At 42.7% G+C, this 21486-nt stretch overlaps 1 protein-coding gene across 13 annotated transcripts in view; it reads left to right on the top strand.

Moving 5' to 3' along the window:
• The window catches only part of BCAS1 (brain enriched myelin associated protein 1), a 67967-nt gene that overhangs the window by 28534 nt on the left and 17947 nt on the right, over positions 1 to 21486 (top strand). For 8 of the 13 annotated variants that reach the window (XM_067708544.1, XM_067708543.1, XM_067708551.1 and 5 more), the window contains 3 exons: positions 2073 to 2249; positions 13481 to 13522; positions 21016 to 21171. In XM_067708544.1, coding sequence (XP_067564645.1) covers positions 2073 to 2249; positions 13481 to 13522; positions 21016 to 21171 — 375 coding nt within the window. The remainder of the gene's footprint in view (positions 1 to 2072; positions 2250 to 13480; positions 13523 to 21015; positions 21172 to 21486) is intronic. The other 5 variants (XM_067708550.1, XM_067708545.1, XM_067708547.1 and 2 more) reach the window with 2 other exon arrangements.

The following is a 21486-nucleotide window of genomic DNA, read 5'->3' as shown; positions in this document are numbered from 1 at the left end:
AAGGGCGCTGAGAGCACGCTGTTCGCTGTGCCTGGTGTGCTTCTCCTCCCTCCTGCAGCTAATTTCTAGTCACCCTTCAGGTCAGGACACAGCATCCCTTTCTCTATCAAGCCTTCCTGATTGCCATGATGGATCTAATTCCCTAGTTTAGCCTTTTTTTTTTTAGCACCAAATCCTTCTCTCCACCCCACAGCACTTATCATAGTTGAAATTTTACATACATTTGTGGAAATATTTGTTTGGTGTCTCTCTCTCTCTCTCTATGAGGACACGTAACCCCAGCACTCAGTACCCATCGCAGGTCATAGAAGGCAGTCGATGCATTTTTTATGAGTACATGAATAAATCATAATACTTTCCTCCTGTTTTCTGGAAAAGCAAGCAAGCTAGTTGGTGGAGGGCACTTCCCCTTCAACCAGTGCTTGTTAATTTAATTACCATTTAGAGCTAAAACAGCACCAGGTGTCCGAGACCATTTGGAACATGCATAAATGCAGAACCGTCTGAGCTCAGCCATTTTGATTGCACTGTTGATACAAGGCAGAGGTTATTTTAAACCCTAGCATTATGCGGTTTTATACATTTTTAAATGGAACTGGGATTATTCCAGGATCACCTATCACAAAAGTCATTTCTATACATTGGCCCTGTAGCTCCTGATTCGAACATAGAATCTGTTCAATAAATGACTCCCTCTTAGTATCAAAGAAGTCAGCACATAAGATATTGTCTTACATCAGATAGTAAAGTTCACATTATTTGTGAACTCCCTTTGGAGGGGCAACGTGCAGTGTGGAAAGAGCACCAGATAGGAGCCGGAAGTCTGGATCTGAGACCAGACTGTGGCCCTGGTTAGTGTAGGGCAGATCGTAGACCTCAATTTCCCCATCCATGAAAATTCGGGCATTCGATTAGGTGGTCTCTAAGACTCTTTCCAACATCAAAAATACTCTGAAACGTCCTGAATTTTTCCACACCCTGTTTCTACTGCCAGATTTTTTTTTCTTTTATTCAGAAAATGTAGTCAAAGATCTGACCTCCCTGGGAATTTAAAGCGTTGTGTCACAAGTCCCTGGACCAAGGATCATTAAAATGAAGATGCTTAAGATGACGAGGTTAGGTCAGGTGAGCCCAGTGTTAAAAATTTTAATGCAATGTTCACTCACGTCGAGGTAAATGGAGACTGTAATTCTCCTAACTCTTCCTTTGTCCCATGAGTCAGGAGGAGAGCATGGAAGTAACAGCCCAGTCACTGAAGAGATCAGATGTCCCAGAAGTGGACCTCAGCCTGGCCGCTCGGAGTGGGGAGAGATGGGGGGCAGTGGCGTGGAGAGAAGGTGGGGGAGAGCAAGAGAATAGGGACTGAGTGAATAGCATTTGGAGTTTTGTATCAATGACAATCCATCCAGTCCCATCTAATTTAGATGTGGAGGCTGCATCTGAAAGTGAAGAAATGGGGCTTGTGGATGCTGTTCAAGCTCGAACCTCTTCCCTGAGTTCCTTACACAAACTCGATAGACTATAGATCTATAGATCTTTATAGACTAAACTTTGTAGACTATAGATCACTATAGTAATCTCTAAAGCAGAGCGTGAGAGGAAAACTTCAGCACTTCTCTTCTGAAGTATATTTATTGGAACCCATCTTTCGTTTCAAATTTGGATTAGTAAAACAATACATCTTTATCATGTAAACAAATATGTGTGTATTGGAGGTGCATGTTCAGACTATTTTTACTGCCATGACCATGGTCGAAAGAAGACCAGGGTCCTCAACACAACCTAACGTTCTGACAGCCAAGTGCCTCTTCCAATCACTTTGAGTCCTAATGCGTTACTTACATGAACATGTTACATGATGGTTCTATATATATTTTTTTTCTGCAAAAGGAATATATCTTGATCTTTTTCCAAGATTTTAACACAAATCCACATCCATGTAGAATATTTGGAAAATACAGAAAATTATGAAGAAGACACTTAACTTGCATAACCGCAGTCCATATTTGTAAAAAAGAGATCTTTTGCTTTTGAAATCCTGAGATCATTTTAATTTTTTTGAACTCTTACAGGGTGCCGAAAAGTCACCCACCACTTCAGCCGACCTCAAGTCAGACAAAGGCAATGTTACGCCCCAGGAGCCCCAAGGGGCTGCCAAGAATTCTACATCCACTGAAACAGCAAAGGAAGGTGCCAAGGAAAAGGGGGGCCCCACCTCTCTGCCTCTGGGCAAACTGTTCTGGAAAAAGGTAAGTCCTAGTTCAAGATTTGGAGAGTCCTTGGGGCCAGGATGACTTGAGATATGGTTTCTATTGGGCCAACGGATGTATTCAGCAATGCATGGAGTTTCTTGTTCTTCAGAATGACTCATCTTGCCATTGAGTTGAAGACTTGTAGCTCACCCCTGGGAAAAATGAAATACCTATCGCGTTAGAAGCATGTGTTTTGTGGGAAAGAAAAGGAAATGAACAAGTCGAATTTTTCATTCTTGGAATTAATCCGGTTCATGACAGAGGGTTTATGGTATTTCGTGATTTCATTTTCTTTCTAAAATGGTGGGTTACATGAAGGTTATGCCCCCACCAGCAGTATAAGGGAGCACATTATCCTACACCCTTGACAACAGCGTTTTATCAAACTTCTTAATACTCGCCAGTCTTACAGAGTGAAAAATGGTACTCAAGTGTAATTTTAAATTATGTATAGTTTGTGAATGAGGTAGGGTGCCTTTTTTTTTTTTTTTTTTTTTTTTTTGCGGTACGCGGGCCTCTCACTGTTGTGGCCTCTCCCGTTGCGGAGCACAGGCTCCGGACGCGCAGGCTCAGTGGCCATGGCTCACGGGCCCAGCCGCTCCGCGGCATGTGGGATCCTCCCGGACCGGGTCACAAACCCGTGTCCCCTGCATAGGCAGGCGGACGCTCAACCACTGCGCCCCCAGGGAAGCCCAGGGTGCCTTTTTTTTATCTGTGTTAAGAACCATTAATGTTTTTCTGTGAATTGTTTATTCATAAGTTTTGCCCATTTCCTAAAACTGGGATCGTTGCGTAGATTGTTCCTTTCATCACAGCACAGTATTTCTCTTTGTCCCCTTAACAGCTTGGGGCTGTTAGTATATTTATTTCACATCAATGCTGTTTTGCTCATAGTACATCTTTGGCCATTCTTGTATCTTCAGTCTTCCTTAGATTTAAGACTTGTGAATATATTTTTAGTTCCAGAACAAACAAACGAAACTAATAAAATGTGGGTTACTCTGGTTTCCTCCTGGCTTTCTCTGAGCTATCCCAGCCTGGAGAGATGAACTGCCTCTGGGCTCTCTGCGCCTCCTACCCCAGCCAGATGGAAGCAGCCATCAGCAGCCCCAAGGTCTCCATCTCCTTGGTTGTCAACCAATTCACCACCAGGGCAAGCCCACAAGGTGCTCTGTGAGAGGAGAATTCAAACCGCTGTCTGAATTCTTTTCCCTTGAGAATTAAGGTGCCAAGTAAGGAAATGAGGTGGGTAGGGCTGAGCAATTCTGAGAGCTATTCCCTGATCTCATTGCTGAGCAAACCTCAGCTGCCAGACAGGTGCAGAACTCTTGCCTGTTTTAAATGTGGCCAAAAGATGAGCGAGAAGTCAGGGATGGGGCAGGGGGAGGTGGTGGGAGCAGGTGTAAGATAGAGCTGGAAAAATCTAACTCAGCCGTTTCAACAAAACATCCATGCCACTTGGCACGCAATGCAAGGAAGGTGATAAATACAGATGCCGCTGTGCTGTTAGTTTATGCTCTTGTCCAGAAGCCAGCTGGATTTCTGAAATGTTCTCCTGTTTGTTTTCTGTTGTACAGAAATCTCCCTTCTAGGTTCTGCCCAGAACACAAACTCTTAATACTTAATGAAAACTTGGGATGATGTCACTTGGCATTCTGTTCGAATTCTCCTTCTTCACCACTCTTTTTTTACAAAAATATTTTATCAGCAATATAATGAAGGGAAAAATTTCCAAGAAAGTTACATCCATATATTGGTGGCAAGGGGGAGACTTAAGTGACTCATATTCAAATATTTTTACTTAAATAGCCATATATACATATATTCAAAGTGTATTAGGAAAAATAAAACTAGCACATTAAAGTCAAGATTTAACATATATTTTGGTCAAGGTGAGACTATTTAGATTTAGTTTAAAAAGGTAATGCAATTAAAAGGAAAGTGTTATGTAATTAATGGTACGGATAATAAGTAAATAACGGTAAATCGGGGTCCTCCAGGAAGCGGACACTAAGACAGAATTGATGTGCAGGAGATGTATCGGAGGAAACCGACTGTGGAGGATAAAGGGAAGGGGGCAGGAGTGGATGGCGAGAGGCTGCAGACCGCAGCGAGGGGCTGACACCTCTGTGCAGGGAGAGAGGGAAGGAGGAGAGGGTTGGAAAGACCTCAGGGTGGCTGTGGTGCTGAGCTGGGCGGGAGGTATCCCCCAGAGCAGAGCGTGCCCCGGGGGGAGTCCTGCATTGGGCAGGACCAGCCCAGCACCCTCTGTGCTCAGTCGTTTCCGGGGAGCAGCGAGGAGATCTCAGCGGTAGCAGATGCTGAAGGCGTGACAATCGAAGCCTGCCTTTCTTGCAGGGAAATCTGACCAGCACACGGCCACGGCTGCCACAGATGGTGCGTACAACGTGGCAGAACTATACTGGAGGTCAGCAAACGACTGAAGTTGGAGGAACACTGATGCAGGGTTAAAAGCTTAGAGTCAGACAGATCCCACTCTGAGTCCCAGTCCACCTCCATGAGCCTCAGTTTCCTCATTTGTGAAATGCAAGTGATAATAGTACCCATGCCATGGAAATGAGCGAGGATTAAATTTTAAAAGGCCAGTAAACGCCTCCCCGCCACCATCACCACCACCGCGGTTCACACAACAGCGTCTGATGAGTGGTCCGTCCTCCTTCCGTCATTTATGCTCAGAGGGCTGGGACACTAACATGTCCACTTCTGCATCTTTCTGTGCCATCCAGTCTGGGGAGGCTTCTAAACTTCACATGCTTTATCTTTCCTTATCTTTGGCATCTATAAGGGATGTGTTGGTTCCTCTTTGAAATTCCGGCTCTTTCCATTGAAAATAAAAGTCAGGACCACTGGGCATTCATCTATTCATTTATTTCAGTCTCACTGGTTTTTCACCATTATCTGACTTTTATTTCTTTAGTAGATCATAAAAACAGTGAGGTTAAGAGAAACTAAAAACCAAGTCTCCTGTAAATCTTGTCTTTCCTTCTTTCACCCAATCTGAAAGAATAGATTATATGGAAGTGAAAAAGGGGAGAGTCACTCATTCAGCAGTGGTTTTAATCACTTCCTTTGTGCTAATTTTTTTGGGGGGGTGTGTGTGTGCTACGTTTTAGGCATTGAAAAAATATCAGTGAGCAGATTGCTGTCCTCTGGTAGCTTACATTCTCATGAAGGAACTTATCTCTAGTAGGAAACAAAATGAAAGTCTGTGTTTTCTTTTCTTTAAACTAGAATAAGCTTTGGCTATAAAACCATTCTTGTAAAAATTTTGAAAAACAAACAAAGGGAAACACCAGAAAATGCTGATATTTCCACTAACTAACCCTAAGCTCGCTTTCTTCTCTTTTAATTGAAAAGCTTTTAAACAAACACATTTTGAAGTTTGCAATTATGAACATCAGAAATGAATTTTTCCCCTAACAGGCTGTCAGTATGAAACTATGCATTATTTTGATTTATAGTCTTGATTGCTAAAGTAGTTCTTATTATAAACAAAAATAACCTTTGAGAAAATTAGTTTCAAATTACGTTGTGCTTGCCAGAAAATGTTTAAATCCAGTTATATGGCCTAACTGCGCCCTTGATTGTTCAGGGTTAACTGGAATACCATTTGCTCTGTGACCTCACGAAAGTTATTTACTCTGTTTGGGTTTCTTTTTCCTCCTCTGTTGAGTAAAACGATTGGAGTAGATTATCTTAAAAAATCTTGGGGACGGCGAGTTTGCCTAACAGTCAGAATCAGGAAGGTGGGACTATGTAACCTTGGGCAAATTACTTGATCACTCAGAGCCTTTATTTTCTCATCTGTAAAATAGGCACTGTGTTTATCTCACAGTGTTGTTATGAGAATCCAATCATTTACATGGAGAGCATCTGAGACATACTAAGGGCTCAGTGAACGGTGTTACCCTCATTTCTTCAAGTATGACATTGCTGGTTATGATCTGAAAAGCCACGTGGGGCTTCAAGTGCCAATAGCACCCGAGGTACAAAACAAGTCTAAGACATATTTACTACCATCAAAACCTTGAAATCCATTTGGAGGAATAGGATATACACGCATGCATGCACGCGTGCGTGTGTATGTGTATGTGCCTGCACACAATTAGTAAATGATACATTTGGAGCACCTTCAAAACAGCCTTTTTCCTGATTTCCTTTGGGAGAGACAAATGATGAAGTAGAGAAATAATGTGAGTTCTGAAGCCAAAGAGACACATGGTCAAATCTCGGCTCTGAGGGTTACTGGCTGTCTGAATGTGAGCAGAGACCTAAACCCTCCAAGCCTTACTTTCCTCAGCTCTGAAAGTAGGAGGTGGTACCTACCTTTCATGATGTGGGGGAGAACTGAGTTGGAAAATGAATGCAAAGTGAGTGGCATTCAGTGAGTGAATTACAAAACAGTCAAGTGTGGAATCCAGTGTTAATCCGTGGAATACAGCTTAAAAACGCTGCGGCTGTTCAGACAAGGGAGCAGTCAGTGTAGGTCAAAACAGACTAAGAGAACTTAAAAATTCCTTTGACTCATCTGGGTTATTTGTTTCAAATACAGAATCTTGTGTGTGATCCCAGAATCCATGGGGATCCTGGTTTAGAAAGCCCGGCACAGGGCTGGACAATTATGGAAGCACTTGAAAGATGGGATGAAGTATCCAGCCTTGATAGAAAAAGTCTTAGGTCCACCGTGAAATCAGTGAACTCAGAACAGCCGTCACGTGATCCAAATGGTGCTTCTGGAAGACTTGGTAGCAACAGGGTGTCTTCTGGCTTAAGTGCTACCATGTGACAGCATTTTAAAGAAACATTCCTTTAAGAATTGAAATGTGCTGTTTAAAGGAGAGGAGCTCGTTAATCACGTTTATATGATAAGTACATATGCTATTTAGATCCTTATTCTTGGCAATATAAATGTCCAGACAAGATCCTTTAGATTTCAAACTGGATTTTTGTTGTTGCTGTTAATGAGATTGGACAATTTTTAGACTCGCCAGATAACAGCCAGATGTCCAGTTTATTGAAAAAGATTGAAGTGTTCCTGGTTTTGAGATTCGAATGAGAATCCCATGCTCTGTGTGTTTCCTGACCAGCCCCACACCTTATCATGCTCCTCTGGATGAAGGACTTGAGAACCTAATAAATGCCTCTGGTCTGCAGAAATCGACCTTGCACTTTACAATCATTCTCTCTCATTCGCTTTGAAGTGAGTTGCTGTGCCGTCCGATTTTCCTTCCTGTCTCTGAAATTCCTTTCCCACACATATTCCCAGTGTGGAAGAGTTAGTCTTCTCTCCTTCTCCTTAGAGATCATCCATCACGGCGTACTCGCTGGCAGTGGAAATGATGAATTGGAATCTGGTTCTGCTGGGTCCTCAGCTCACAGGCTTTCTGCTGTGTGGAAAAGATGGGGAGAAAAGGAAGAAGTTGTCCGATGTCTTTGTCTGTAGTTGTGTCTTGAACGTGGAAACCATCCTGGTTACAGATACACATTAAATGTGAGATCCAGGATGTCAGCTTTGAAGGAGAATTAGAGACACACCTCAAACGTCAAAGGGAGGTATTGTTTTAGAATAAGAGCAACATGTAATAGGTATTGGAGCAGAGGCCTAGAAATTAGGGGAGATCTGCTTCCATTTTGAAGACTGACGTGGAATACTAACGTAAAAACTTAACCTGCTGCCTAACGCAGAGCCCAATAATGTGGGTTGTTATCATTGTTATTATCTTTGATAGTATTACTGCTTTTCTTCAGTTCTGTAGTGTTGCATCTAAGGCATGTTCACAAGATGGGTAGATGCAAGCCAACAAAGGATATTTATTAGAGGATCAAAACCACATGCAAGAAGCTGTCTTTGGGATGGCCTCTGGAATCTGGCCTCAGGCCTGTTTATTCAGAGTTTTTATTTGTAACTTGGTCAATAAACTGTGAAGGGCATTTGTCAAGTTTACAGGCTGGGAGGGCTCATTAATGCAATCCAAAATATAAACAATATAACAAAATATAAACAATAAGGATCTCAAAATACTGGCACAATGGGCTGAAGTTAGGATGTCCTGGGATTTTTGTTGTACGAAGGTCAATGTGCCACTTATCCTGTAGGGAGCAGATCATCACGATTTTAACTGAGACCCACACCATCCTGTACCCCATTCCAATGCTGGAACCCAGTATAACCTAAGAGCAACGTTAAAAATGTCTGCTCCTAAGGGATTCAGGAGCAAACGTATATCTGAGATAGATATAAGGAAATTTTGAAAGCAACATGGAATTAGTCAAGAAAAGTTTTTTTTAATATATTTTATTGAAGTATAGTTGATTTCCAATGTTGTGTTAATTTCTGCTGTACAGCAAAGTGATTCAGTTATACATATATACACATTCTTTATCATATTCTTTTCCATTATGGTTTATCACAGGATATTAAATATATTTCCCTGTGCTATACAGTAGGACTTTGTTGTTTATCCATTCTCTATATAATAGTTTGCATCTGCTAATTCCAAATTCCCAATCCATCCCTCCCCCACTCCCTTTCCCCCTTGGCAACCACAAGTCTGTTCTCTATGTCTGTGAGTCTATCTGTTTTGTTGATAAGTTCATTTCTGTCATATTTTAGACTCCACAGAAGAGTGATGTATGGTATTTGTCTTTCTCTTTCTGACTTACTTCATTTAGTATGATCATTTCAGGGTCCATCCATGTTGCTGCAAATGGCATTATTTCATTCTTTTTTATGGCTGAGTAGTATTCCGTTGCATACATATATGTACCACATCTTCTTTATCCATTCATCTGTCGATGGGCATTTAGGCTGTTTCCATATCTTGGCTATTGTGAATAGTGCTGCTATGAACATAGCGGTGCAGGTATCTTTTTGAATTGTAGCTTTGTCCACATATATGCCCAGGAGTAGGATTGCTGGATCGTATGGCAACTCTATTTTTAGTTCTGTGAGGAACCTCCATACTGTTTTCCATAGTGGCTGCACCAATTTACATTCCCATCAACAATGTAGGAGGGTTCCCTAAGAAAAGTCTTAAATAGGTCACGTAGGCCTAATTTATGCCACTTTTCCTCAGCATTCACAAAAATCGTTTCCACTAATTGAACACATCCTATGTGCGGGCACTGTGCTAAGTGCTTTACACATATGAGATTAACGTCAGCAGTTTTCATCGCCTGAAGCACGTCAATCCACACCCCTCCTCATCCCATTCACACAGTTCTAGGAATCTAAGGAATGTGATCACCAATCAGTCCAGGCCCCCATATGTCTCTACTGGGTGATCACTCCCAAACCACACCACTGTCACCAGAGCCACCAAGGAGAAGGTCCACACCAACTTATCCGACGCCTCACTGATGTCCTCACGAGCCTGCCATAGTTCCCCTGCCACTTGCAAAGCAGTAGGAGAAAACTCTCTTTCTGTGTGGTGCTCAGCTCTGGCTCGGGACACAGAGTGACGCCATTTAACAAGACCCACCCTCGGCATCCACGCAGCCCTTTTCTCCCCAGTGGACGCCCAACTCGAGGGTAGCTGAGCTGGTCTGAGTTGGTCTACCAGCCACCAGCATCCTACCCAGAACTCCTCCTGCAGGTAGCTGGCTTGCCTGGAGTCCTAACTTCCATCGGTGAATTCTCTTTCTGATGTCCTTTTCTTAAAGTCTTTATTTCTTCTCCTCCCATGCCTTCTGACTTCTAGAAAAGACTGTAGACAACTGACCCCTCATTGCAAACATGGCTTCAGTTGTCCCTCCCACCATACACACACCTTCCAGAGTCTCTACTGCCCTTGGAAAGGGAGGTCTTCACATACGTACGGGGAGGAGCTGTGTGGCCTGACCCCAGCCACCAGACGCAGGTGAGTCTCAGCTCTCCTCAGGCATGACTTTCCCGTCACAGGCTTTATTGTATCTATTCCTTAGAACAACTCTCTGATTGGTAACAGTCCAATAGCCCACTTTTGAGTAAGTGAACTGAGGCTCAGAGAGCTGTGGTTGACTGGCCCAAGGTTGCACAGCTAAAACAGTGAATTTGAACCTGACTCCATAGCCCAAGATGCTCTAGACTTGGGTTCTGAGCAGGTTTTCCTTACATGTGCCGAACACAAAAGGGAAACAAGAACCTGGCGTCTCATTATCCAATTTTGGGTCCTTCTTTTAACTGGATTTCAGCCACCCCAACATGAAGGCTATGCCCTTAGGCCAGTGTGCAAATGTACAAAAATGTGCAAAATGATTTTGAGTGGTTCTTGAAGACAGCCCTAAACATTTCATCAGTCAGGCAATGCAAAGTTATCTTCTCGCCATTCTACTCCGTTTCCTTTGGTGACCTTAATTATAAAATCTCTTCGTGATATTAATAGGCACTTTTTACTGTGCTAATAACGCTTGCTGGTCTCTCTTTTTAACAAAAACTTAAAAATAATTAGAATTTAATGAGCATTTTTGTTTTATTCATTGCAGTAGTTTTGATACATACTTTTGGTTACAGGGAGGATGTTGATATTACATTCATGATTATGATAAGATGCTTTCTTTTAAAATATATTTGTTTAAGTAAAAAGATAGTCAACTTAAAGACAAATATCACGTAAATACAGATGGTACACGGGCAGGTCAAGAATCGTGAAAATGGTATGCAAATTACTGACTTTTGAGAAATGTCCCACTGGGCTAATTCCCAAAATAAGGAGTGTTTTGCTGGGTAGTAGAACTTTGAAGTGGGAAATAGTCATTGCTTTTGAAACAGACGGTACTTATAATGCCAACTTTAAAACATCAGAAGGATCTGGATGTCTGAAGCCGTAACAAAGATGATGGAAACATCGCTGTTGAGAATAGCTCCTTCCACGCCGCACCATCGCCTACACCCAGTTCTCAGTTTCCTCTAGAAAACAGTGAGCAGTCAACAGCCAAGAACTTGCCAGACACAGGAAACCAAAGCACAAACTAGTCTCCTTACAACCAACTGGGACAGGAAAGAGGCCTTGAAAACCTAAAAGTGCCGTTCTTACATAGTGGGCGGGTTTTCTCAGCCTAACGTAGACAGTATATTGACTCTTGAAACTTTTGTGGGTCAGGTTTAAGGACGCCTGGCTTTTAAAATATCATTTAACTCTTGCCTTTTCATGGGATTAAATAGCATCCAGGTGGTCTCGGGAGAAGGGGTGTAGTTCCAAGAAAGCTACACTGCTTGCAATTCCTTCTGAATGTGCTATAATTTTCTGACAATCAGAAGCTTCCAGAAAACCCACAGTCCATTTTAGGGACATATTTTGTGCGCAGGTAAGCTTCAGTATGAGAAGATAAGGAAAAAGAAATGGTCCAAGCTGAAGATCTCATCTAGCGAGAGAGCAAGTCTGGTAGAGGAGAAAGAAGCCCACACAGTCACACACACACACACACACACACACACACACACACACACACAAAGTGATTCTTTTTTTTTTAAAATAAATTTATGTATTTTAATTTTTGGCTGCATTGGGTCTTCGTTGCTGCGTGCAGGCTTTCTCTAGTTGGGCGAGCGGGGGCTACTCTTCGCTGCCGTGCACGGGCTTCTCATTGTGGTGGCTTCTCTTGTTGCAGGGCATGGGCTCTAGGTGCGGAGGCTTCAGTAATTGTGGCACATGGGCTCAGTAGTTGTGGCGCACGGGCTTATTTGCTCCGTGGCATGTGGGATCTTCCCGGACCAGGTCTCAAACCCATGTCACCTGCATTGGCAGGCGGATTCTTTATCACTGCGCCACCAGGGAAGCCCCACACAAAGTGATTCTGATCCTTCAAGTTATCACGGCAGGGGGAAAACCTGGCTTTTGGAACCATTTTCACCACTTTTTTTTTTGCGGTACGCGGGCATCTCACTGTTGTGGCCTCTCCCGTTGCGGAGCACAGGCTCCGGACGCGCAGGCTCAGCGGCCATGGCTCACGGGCCATGGCTCACAGGCCCAGCCTCTCTGCGGCATGTGGGATCTTCCCAGACCGGGGCACGAACCCGTGTCCCCTGCATCGGCAGGCGGACTCTCAACCACTGCGCCACCAGGGAAGCCCTCACCACTTTCTAGTTGTACCATCCTGAACAAGTGACTTCACCTCTCTGTACTTCCATCTCTTGTCGTGTAAGTGAAGGTCACCATGCTGACCGCTTGGGGCTACTTTAAGTGACATGGTGTATGCAGAGCAACATGAAGAAGATATATTTGCAAATGTCAGGTCCCTTCTTCCTCTCCCACTGCATGTTTTTAAAGCAAAAATAAAGGCAGGACTTGGAACAAAATCAACATAGATAAGAGTTCTTACCCTGGAATCCAAAAGAAAGACAAGGGTCTATGAACACCCTGAAATTATTTGCAAAATATTTTGTTCATGTTTACTTTTCTGAGAAGAGAGACCAGCTCTGTCAAGTGAGTCTCAAAGTGGTCTGTAAACACCACCACCCACCCACCTAAAAATCCTTCAGAACAACTGCAAAAAATATGCAAAGATGACCTCCCAAGTTGGAGCTTGGCAAACTGATATAATGATTGTGACATTGACCTTTGATAGGATTTGGATAACTCCTCTCCTATTTGGGGCAGGACTGTAGATGCCAGAATTACTGCAGGGATTAACAGGGTTTGAAGCTGGGTGTGTTGGACCCCAGCCCTCTGGCCCTTCATAGAAGTATTTTAACCAGATTGTACTTTGGCATGGTGACCTTGGCCTACGTTGAACGCTGATGTAAGATGGAGCTTCGGATGCTGGCCACTGCCCGACTGCCAGGGTAAGGCTGAGTACTGCTTGCTCTCTGAGGACCATGGGATGTATGTCTCTGGACACGTTACCAGAATTTTCCTGAGAAGCTCATGTATCTTGCCTAACAATGACTGTATCGTGTGACCAATCATAGATCCCTCTTTTCATCAGCTACCAGAAACTGTCAAGGCAAACGTGTTCCTTGCCCACAGCCAAGACTGTAGTTTGTGTTTTCTGTCGCATCCCTTCTCCTTACTCCATTTGTATTCTGCCTGCATCTGTATGTTTATTTTTCCTTTGTTACATTTTAAAATACATAACTTAATTTACACTGTTTACATTTGTGTAAAGCTCCTTGAGTTTCTTCTTGGAACAAGGTAGCATAAGCTATGTCCAAGAATGGCACCCGAGAGCTGTTAGCCCTGGTTTTGGTAACAGTCTGACTCTTACTTTTGTTTTTATCTTCCCTTTAGTCAGTTAAAGAGGATTCAGTTCCCACAGGTGCAGAGGAGAATGTAAGTTATGCATTAAATGACAGAATCATTCCATACTCATCTCCGGCATGATGGACCACTGGGGGTGTCAGCTCTGGGGTCCTGGGTTCTTGCATGTTCCAAGTGTTATTCATCCGCTGTAGACTCTTTCTGCCTTTCACGTAATTAGGGACCATGGGGGAACAACTTTGGATAAATATTTGTAAAGCCCATTGAACCAATGCAAATAAAATGCAAAATCAGAGCACACATTTTTAGCATTTGTTACCCTTAAGGGGCTGAAAGAGTCTACTAAACATAAGAACATCTTGCCGCTTCCTTAAGGGACAACGATGCTGCACCCTCTGCTTCATCTTACTTCGATCGCTCTTGCGCCTTTATTTCCATGGCAACCTAGATTCTCCACTAACAGTGGGTGGTACCCAGGACAGGTAGTTGCATCAGATATGATGGCAGATTGCTGCAATAGTTGCTGTGAGACTCTTGGTCTCGGGCAGGAGAGCCAACTGTGTGTGTCTACACTTGACAGACATAGGTTGAGCCTCACTCTCTTTTTGGCCTTTAATTTCCGAGAATGATGGTCAAAACTTTCAAGACGTTGCGTTCATGTCTGAAGGAGATGGCTCCCTGTGAGACACCACAAAAATGTATCTTTCCAAAACATCTTCCAGGGAGATGAATACATTGGCCTTATGAGTTTCAGACCCAAAACAGCAGCTTTCTGCTCTGAAAGAAGTACAGTCTTTGGAAAATGTTCTAAGTGGGCGAAGTTCACAGCCCCTTAAGATAGAAACTGTTTGTTATCATTTCACCAAGGCAAAATATGTTTGGCTCTTCCGAGGTGTCTCTTGTTTGCTTGCCATGGATGGGACTTGTGTTTTCACCTTTATTTAATTGCTGGAACTGAGCAGAAGTTGAAAATCCAATATGTTCCAGAAAGGATGTCTGTGATGTGGAATAAAAATTAGAATGGCTATGTCATAATTCTTGTTGGGAGAAAACCCTTCGGAATCTGCTCTGTTGTTGTTGTTACTGTTGTTATTTCTCTTTCCTTCTCTCCATCTCTCCCTTCTTTCTCTGCCCCCCCACCTTCTTCTTCCCCTTCTTCCCCTTCCTCTCCCTCCCCCTCCCCCTCCTGTCTCCCCCTCCTTCTTCTTCTTCTCCCCCCCCCCCCCCCGTTTCTTTTTGTAGCCAAATTTAGTAGCTCACAAAGCTCAGGTCTCTGGTAATTCAAATTCTCATGAGTTTGCTGGCTATTTTCTAGCAAGCCTAGGTCTCTGTTTCAGCAGCCTACAAGAGGGACCTCTTCCCATGAACTTTAAATTTAAAAGCTGCAGGTTAAATCCAGGGCAGTTGTTAGCTTCGAAGTTCCAGGTTTTCTGAAGAGAAACTTCTTTTTGGATATTCGTGTGTAGTTGCCTATCCGAGGAACCTCGTGTCTCTTGCAGCTCGCACGTGAAAATGCAGAGTTGATCTCCAGCAGGCAAACAGAATGTGTTTTATTTTCAAATTTGAAACAGAAAAATAACATGAATTAGTTAAATGATTGATACTGAAAGATAACACAAAATCAGATAGAGATACAAATGAAAGCAAAATATTGGGGTGGCCAAAAAGTACATTCAGGTTTTTCTGTAATATCTTATGGAAAAGCCCAAACGAACTTTTTGGCCAACCCAATATTTTTGTCAAGAAAATAAAGAAGCATTTAAAGATCGCTTTAAATTGCTTAGTCCTACAAATGATGTTTCTATTTCTAAGCTTTCACATTTCATCTCCTGTTAGTTGGAAAGAGCGAGGCTAAAATGTTGTGATCTTGGCCCCATCATCCCCAGGCTGTGCTGCCTCTTGGACCTCAGTTTACTCATCTCTTAAATGGCCGTAATAATATTACCTACCCCTTAGGATTCTTGTGAGAATTAAATGAGTAATGCAGGTAGTATGCGTATTTCAGTGCCGGAAACACAGGAAGAACTCAGTAATTCAGGGTTGGCAAACTACCATTAATGGGCCAAATATAGCCCATCACCTGTGTTTGTATGGCCCATGAGCTAAGAATGGTTCTTACATTTTGAATGGTTGAAGAAAAATCAAAAGAAGAATAATATTTTGTGATGCGTGAAAATTATACAAAATTCAAATTTCAGTGTTTATGAATAAAGTTTTATTAGAACACAGACACCCTCCTTCCTTTACACAGTCTATGGCAGCTTTCATGCTACAAGGGCAGAGCTGAGTAATTGCAAGGCCCTTTGCAGGAAGAGTTTGCCTCCCCCTGCGGGAATGTCAATGCATAGGAGTTGTAACAACAGGAAGTGAGTGCTTCCCAGTAATCAGGGATTATATTTCCTCATGAAATTACACACCTCACAGCTGACTCAGTGTCCACGTGGAGTCAAGGTATGTGTAAAACAACTAGTTTAATTTCCTTTTCCCAAGTAAGAGAGATGGTGTTAATCCAAACAATGGATAATACTCTAATCCTTTAGAACAGGACAATTAGGTGTCATTAACCATATTACAAGAGTCCTGAAACAGTCTCAACTTCTTCTGGCTGAAATGCGATTGAGTTTAGTTTTTAAAGTTTCTCTACCGAGAATTTCCAAAACTGATCTATCACCCAGTGCAAAGTAAAGAGCAGGCTGATGTCAACATTTTTCAAAATGTTTAATGAAAAGAAAAATAAGGTGCTTGAAGCCCCTGGAAGTTTTAACGCTTTTCCTAGAATGAGCCTTTGGTCCTAACAGGAAAAAAAATCTGTTTATCCTGACTACGGAAAATATTGAATTCTTTTGTTGTAACCTGAAAATGTTTTGACCACTGGTTAATTGAGGTAATGTTCTAACTAATGGTGGGGGGCTGGGGGCGGGGGTGGGAGCTTTCCTTCCCAGTGACCTATTAGATCAGGGAAACAGGTATTTCTCTTTCTTAGTGATGAACTTCTCAGTTGCAAGTGAAAGAAAACCCATCTCTACCTGGATTAAAAAGAAAGTGGAATTTATTGGCTCTCATGCTCTCCCTTGGCTCAGCCTTCTTGGCCTGGCTACGTCCTCTGCCTTCCAACATCACGTCAGCCAGTGCAGAGTAAAGGAGAAACTGGTCCAGCAGCAACCCTGCATGTCCTGGAATTTGTTCCTGTTCATTGACTTAAACGGGTTCCCATGCTCTGTTAGTCAGCATCTGCCAGGTTGTGTTGCAATAACAACCAAGCCCCAAATTCCAGTGGTTTTCAACAGCACAGATTCTTCTTTTTTTTTTTTCCTCACTCATGCTGCATATCAGCTGTAAGTTGGCTTGTGGGTGATCCTTATGGCCTCTTCCTACTGAAATCTAGATGGAAAAAGCAGCCCCTTCAACAAGGAGGTGCAGCTGGAATGACAGAGAGAAAATAGTGCCATGGCTGAGCCATGGAATAGCTCTTAAAACTTTCACTCAGTCGAGGTTTATATCATGTCCACTCACATTCCATTCTCCAAAGCAAGTCACACAGCAGTGGGCATGCATGTGTAATTCTTTTATAGGAAGGCAGAATGAATAATTGGGAAAATTCTACTTTCTGCCACATATTCCCATCCCTGAACTCATATGACCAAGGAGCTAGACCATGTTAATTGGTTTAGACCTGCTCAACCAGCTTCATCCATATTACATAGTATTAAAGTTAGGGAGGATTGTCCTCCCAAAGAAAACCTAGGGGGCTGAGAATGAGGAAGAATGTGAAAGAGTTACTGGGTATAAAAATAAAATCTCTACAGTGTCTTTGCAATTAAATAATCATGTTATAAATCAAATCAGAACAAATCCAAATAAGATTCTATAATTTAAAAATTTAATATCAATATTATTATGTCATGGGTGAAGTTTAAGTGGAGGAAATCCATTTTGCTATAAATCAGTTTCTGAAACTCACAGCTCTAGTAAAAACTGTGTAAACCAAATTTTAAGAGTAAATATGGTATATTACTAGGGGCAAAAAGTGAAACCTTTTGCTGAAATGTGTATTGTCCGTGTTAATTGTACTAGCCATCTACGTGCAACATACAATATCCCCTACTGAAATCAAGCAAGGGAGATTTAATTCTAAAATATAGCACAAATCTGCTTTTCACCTTGTCCACTGTACCCGAAGTTAAAGTGTGCAGATGCAGTCATATATTCTGAATAAGGAACAACTTTTTCCAAAGCTCTGGCCTGGAAAGGAATCAGAAAGCTATCCAAAGAAAAATCAAATTCTTATGTCTGTATATGCAAATCAGATCCTCACTTAGCTCGAATCCTTCTAGATTTCCACACTGGATGTCAGTGGATTTTTTTTTTTTTCTTGGCTGCTGAAAGCCAACTTCTTGGCCTGACTTCAAAGCTAATGAGAGTCCCTAGAAGTCCCTTTTTTTCTTCCTACTGAAATAGTTGTGTTTTGAAGAATGGACTCTGGGCTAGGATTTATAAGTTGACACCCCTTGACATTTGGAAAGGTCCAGTAAGAAAACCATTGGCACTCAAGTAAAGTTGATGTGCAAAGTTATTCCCATACAATCATTTTATCATATGAGTAAATGGCCCACCAGGCTGTCCACACAAAAAATGAACGTGCTGCTTTAATCGCAAATAAATCTGAACCCAGAGTCAGTGAGTCAGACTCTGTTCATTACCTACCTAAGGGCCATTTCCCATTCCTCCACCCTCTTTCTCTTGATCTTAGGTAAGGTTGGCAACCCCAAAGTATTTCACTGTGATTTGTCTAAACCAACAATCCCATTTTCTTCACCAATAATTAGTCAAGGGGTAAGGATGTGACCTACTTTTGGTCAATGAAATGTACTCTGAGTAGAGGATCAAAATACAGAAGTTCATTTGAAGCCACTCTTTTGCTGTGACTGTCCTTCCTTCTTAGGACATTGGGTTGAGGATGTGATGCATGGAACTGTGGCAACTACTTTATATCCATGAGGCAGCAGATAAAAGGATGAAAATTCAGCATGACAAGGATGGCAGAGCCAAAGGATAGAAAGAGCCCAGGTTATAGAAACACTGTGGAGCCACCAAACCAACCCCATAACTTCCTACTTTCAACCTTCTTCTTCCATATTGTTATTGGTTAAGTCACTATTAGATATTCAGTTACTGGTAAACAACTCCATCCTCATTGAAATGACTACTTGCCTGTGGTGTGACTTTGGCTAAGCCATTCACTCATTATGATTCTTGATCTATAGAATAGGGATAATGTTACGTACTCTGAGCTGTCTTGAGTAACTCATTAACTCTTTATTGAGGTAATATATTAAAAATACCTTGTACAATGTCTGACATAGTAAGAGATAGTTATTGATATCTTCTCTAAATAGTGGACATGTGCATGGTGGGTGATTCCAGGTAATTCATGCCCGTGGAGTAAATGGCTCTCAAATAGCCTAAGTAACAACCGCTAGTGTTAATTAAGTGCTTATTATATGTCAGGCACGGTTCCAAGAACTTCACATGTGTTGCCTGATTTAATTCTCAAAACAACTTTCTGATGTGCATACTATCCCCATTGAGAAATGAGAAATGAAAGCACAGACGTGTGGAGTAGGAAACTTGGATTAGAGCCCCTGGAAGGGGTAGGGTCAAGATTTAGGCCCAGGCAGGCTGGTCACTCTGCCAGGCTGCCTACATTTCAGATGTACCCCAGGGCTCTTGTGGCTGAAGCTTATTTTTCAGAAATGCAATTAAATTAAGTCAGGCCTGGATGTGGAAACCCAGGACCACATTTGACCACTAATCCAGTCTCTTATCTGGCTCTAGTCTCTGCCTGGTTTCCTAAAGACAGGCCTGGGTTGAAGACAGACAGCCCAGCAGCAGAAGCCTCCTCCCAGTCGTGCTTTGTTTGACTGTCCAGTGGTTTTAGTGTTTTACTGTCTTTCAGTGGGACGACGTAACTTTCATTTGTTTTAGTTCCCACCACTCCTTTTTGTCTTAAACCTGGTCAGTCCATGCTGACTTCACCTGCCTTGCATTCTGGGGACTTTTGACTTTATAACTCCCCAACCTAGATCTTAGATTACAAAGGGAAAATGCTGCAAGTTGTGTCAATACCTTAAGAAATGGAAGGTGGGGAGAGAATGCTATGATTTAATTGCCAGGTTTGGGGATGTTCCTATATGCTGATTTGCTGATGGGCACCTTCCTGCTTCAGCTGACAATATAAAGATGAAGGGTCCTTCTCAATTTGGATCATCTGGGTTATTTGCAAACCAACGGTATATTCCGCATGGAGGAACGGAAAATGATTTCTCCAGTCATCCTGTGTTTTTAGAAATGACTCAGTTCCCTTCCCCTCCTCCCTAACAGCAAGAACAGGATTCGGAGGAAGCTGGGGGTCTGGCACCAGCCAAAACAAATGCAAAGATGCCTTTGGCTCTAGAGGACTTCTCTCTGCGGCAGAGATGACAAGTGTTTGTGTAAAGGGCCAGATAGTAAATGTTTTAGACTTTGCCGGCTACATGGAGTCTCTGTTGCCAATTCTTCATCTTTTTAAACAATTTTTCCAACCCTTTAAAAAATGTAGAATCTATTCTTAGCTCATGGGCCATCCTCAAACGGGCTCTGGGATGAATTTGGTAGTAGTTTGCCAACCCCTGCCTGAGGAAACGAAAAGGAAATTATAAAACTCCTTCCAGGCCAACTAACTCTGTCGCGTTGCAGGGACCAGTGCAAACACAAAAGCTGTCCCAGGTGTGACTGGGGCACAGCCCAAACGGAGTGAGGCAATGCAAACGAACAAAATCTGGAATCAGAGCGCAGGTGAACCATCTAAGGGCAGGGCTTCCATCTCAGCCCCCCACTGGTGGCCATCCCTTCAGACATTCAAGGGGTGCTGAGCTCACGAGGTACCCTGCTGGGGGCCACAGGAACTTAGCCGGGGTTCTCTTGCCAAGTTCATCCTGTTTCTGAAAGCAGGAACTTCAGTTAAGTAACAAGAACAAGTGACTGGTCTGGGGAGAAGTGGGAAAATGAGTTAACAAGGAAGTCAAGCCCATTAAACTGAGAAGCTTTCACGCTATCCTTTCTTGCAAAGAGGACGGTTTCTCCACAGCTGCAGCGAGCTAGGATGTGCAGTGGAAAACATCCCGGCCACTGTCCTAAGATTGTACTCTTAAGGACATAATTACACAGGCCAGGTGTGATTTACCTTTATGGGAGACCAAACAGGTGGGTCTGATAGATTGATTGGAAGGGGTATTGAGCATGCTCTGAAGGGCAGTCCTTAAAAGGGACTCCCTATCCAAGCCTTGTAGTTTCACAGGGCAGGAATTTTGTCTCTTCCACTTCAGCATATTTGGAGAGCACATGATATGATGTAAGTATTACTTCTTCAAGATGTGCCTGTGTATAACCTAGACTCCAAACTGTAGCTACCATGTGGTTGAGGGGAAAACCGGGACCCCACTTTATAAAACATGTCTGGGGGATGGGGTTTTTTTCCCACTGTCTTATTACCTGGCAAAACAATCCAGGTGGTGTGTGAATCACAGGTAGAGGCTGTAAAGTCCGAAGAAGTAGAATCAGCCTTACAAACAGTGGATCTCAGCGAAGAAGGAGATCACACACCTGAACCCACAGAAGAAACGCTCAAGAGCGCAGAACGCAAAACACCAAGACCCTCTCTGATGGCGTTTCTCAGACAGATGGTAAGCCCTTGCTTCCAGTTCAGGGAAACTGAAATACATACATCAGCTTCTGAGACCAAAGAGCCCAGGTCAGGCGGTGAGACATGATTCTAGGTAGTATAGATGGAATATAAACCAAATAGGAGTTGAGAAAATTCCCTTTCGTCCTCCTGATTTAATCACAGAGAATGTCTCTCTTTATTGCTAATTTTCCTTAACCTTTAACCCCTGCTAACTGCCTTCTTAACAAAGGAGGAGCTGGCCTGGGCTCCTGAGCTGTGGCAGACAACAATACCAACCTGGAAGTTAATAGTGTTGCTTACTTTTAATTTTATT

Source organism: Pseudorca crassidens, chromosome 15 (assembly GCF_039906515.1).
Source record: "Pseudorca crassidens isolate mPseCra1 chromosome 15, mPseCra1.hap1, whole genome shotgun sequence".
Classification (NCBI taxonomy): Eukaryota; Metazoa; Chordata; class Mammalia; order Artiodactyla; family Delphinidae; genus Pseudorca; species Pseudorca crassidens.
Note: the sequence above shows the minus strand (reverse complement) of the source record. Positions and strands in the feature narration are given on the sequence as shown.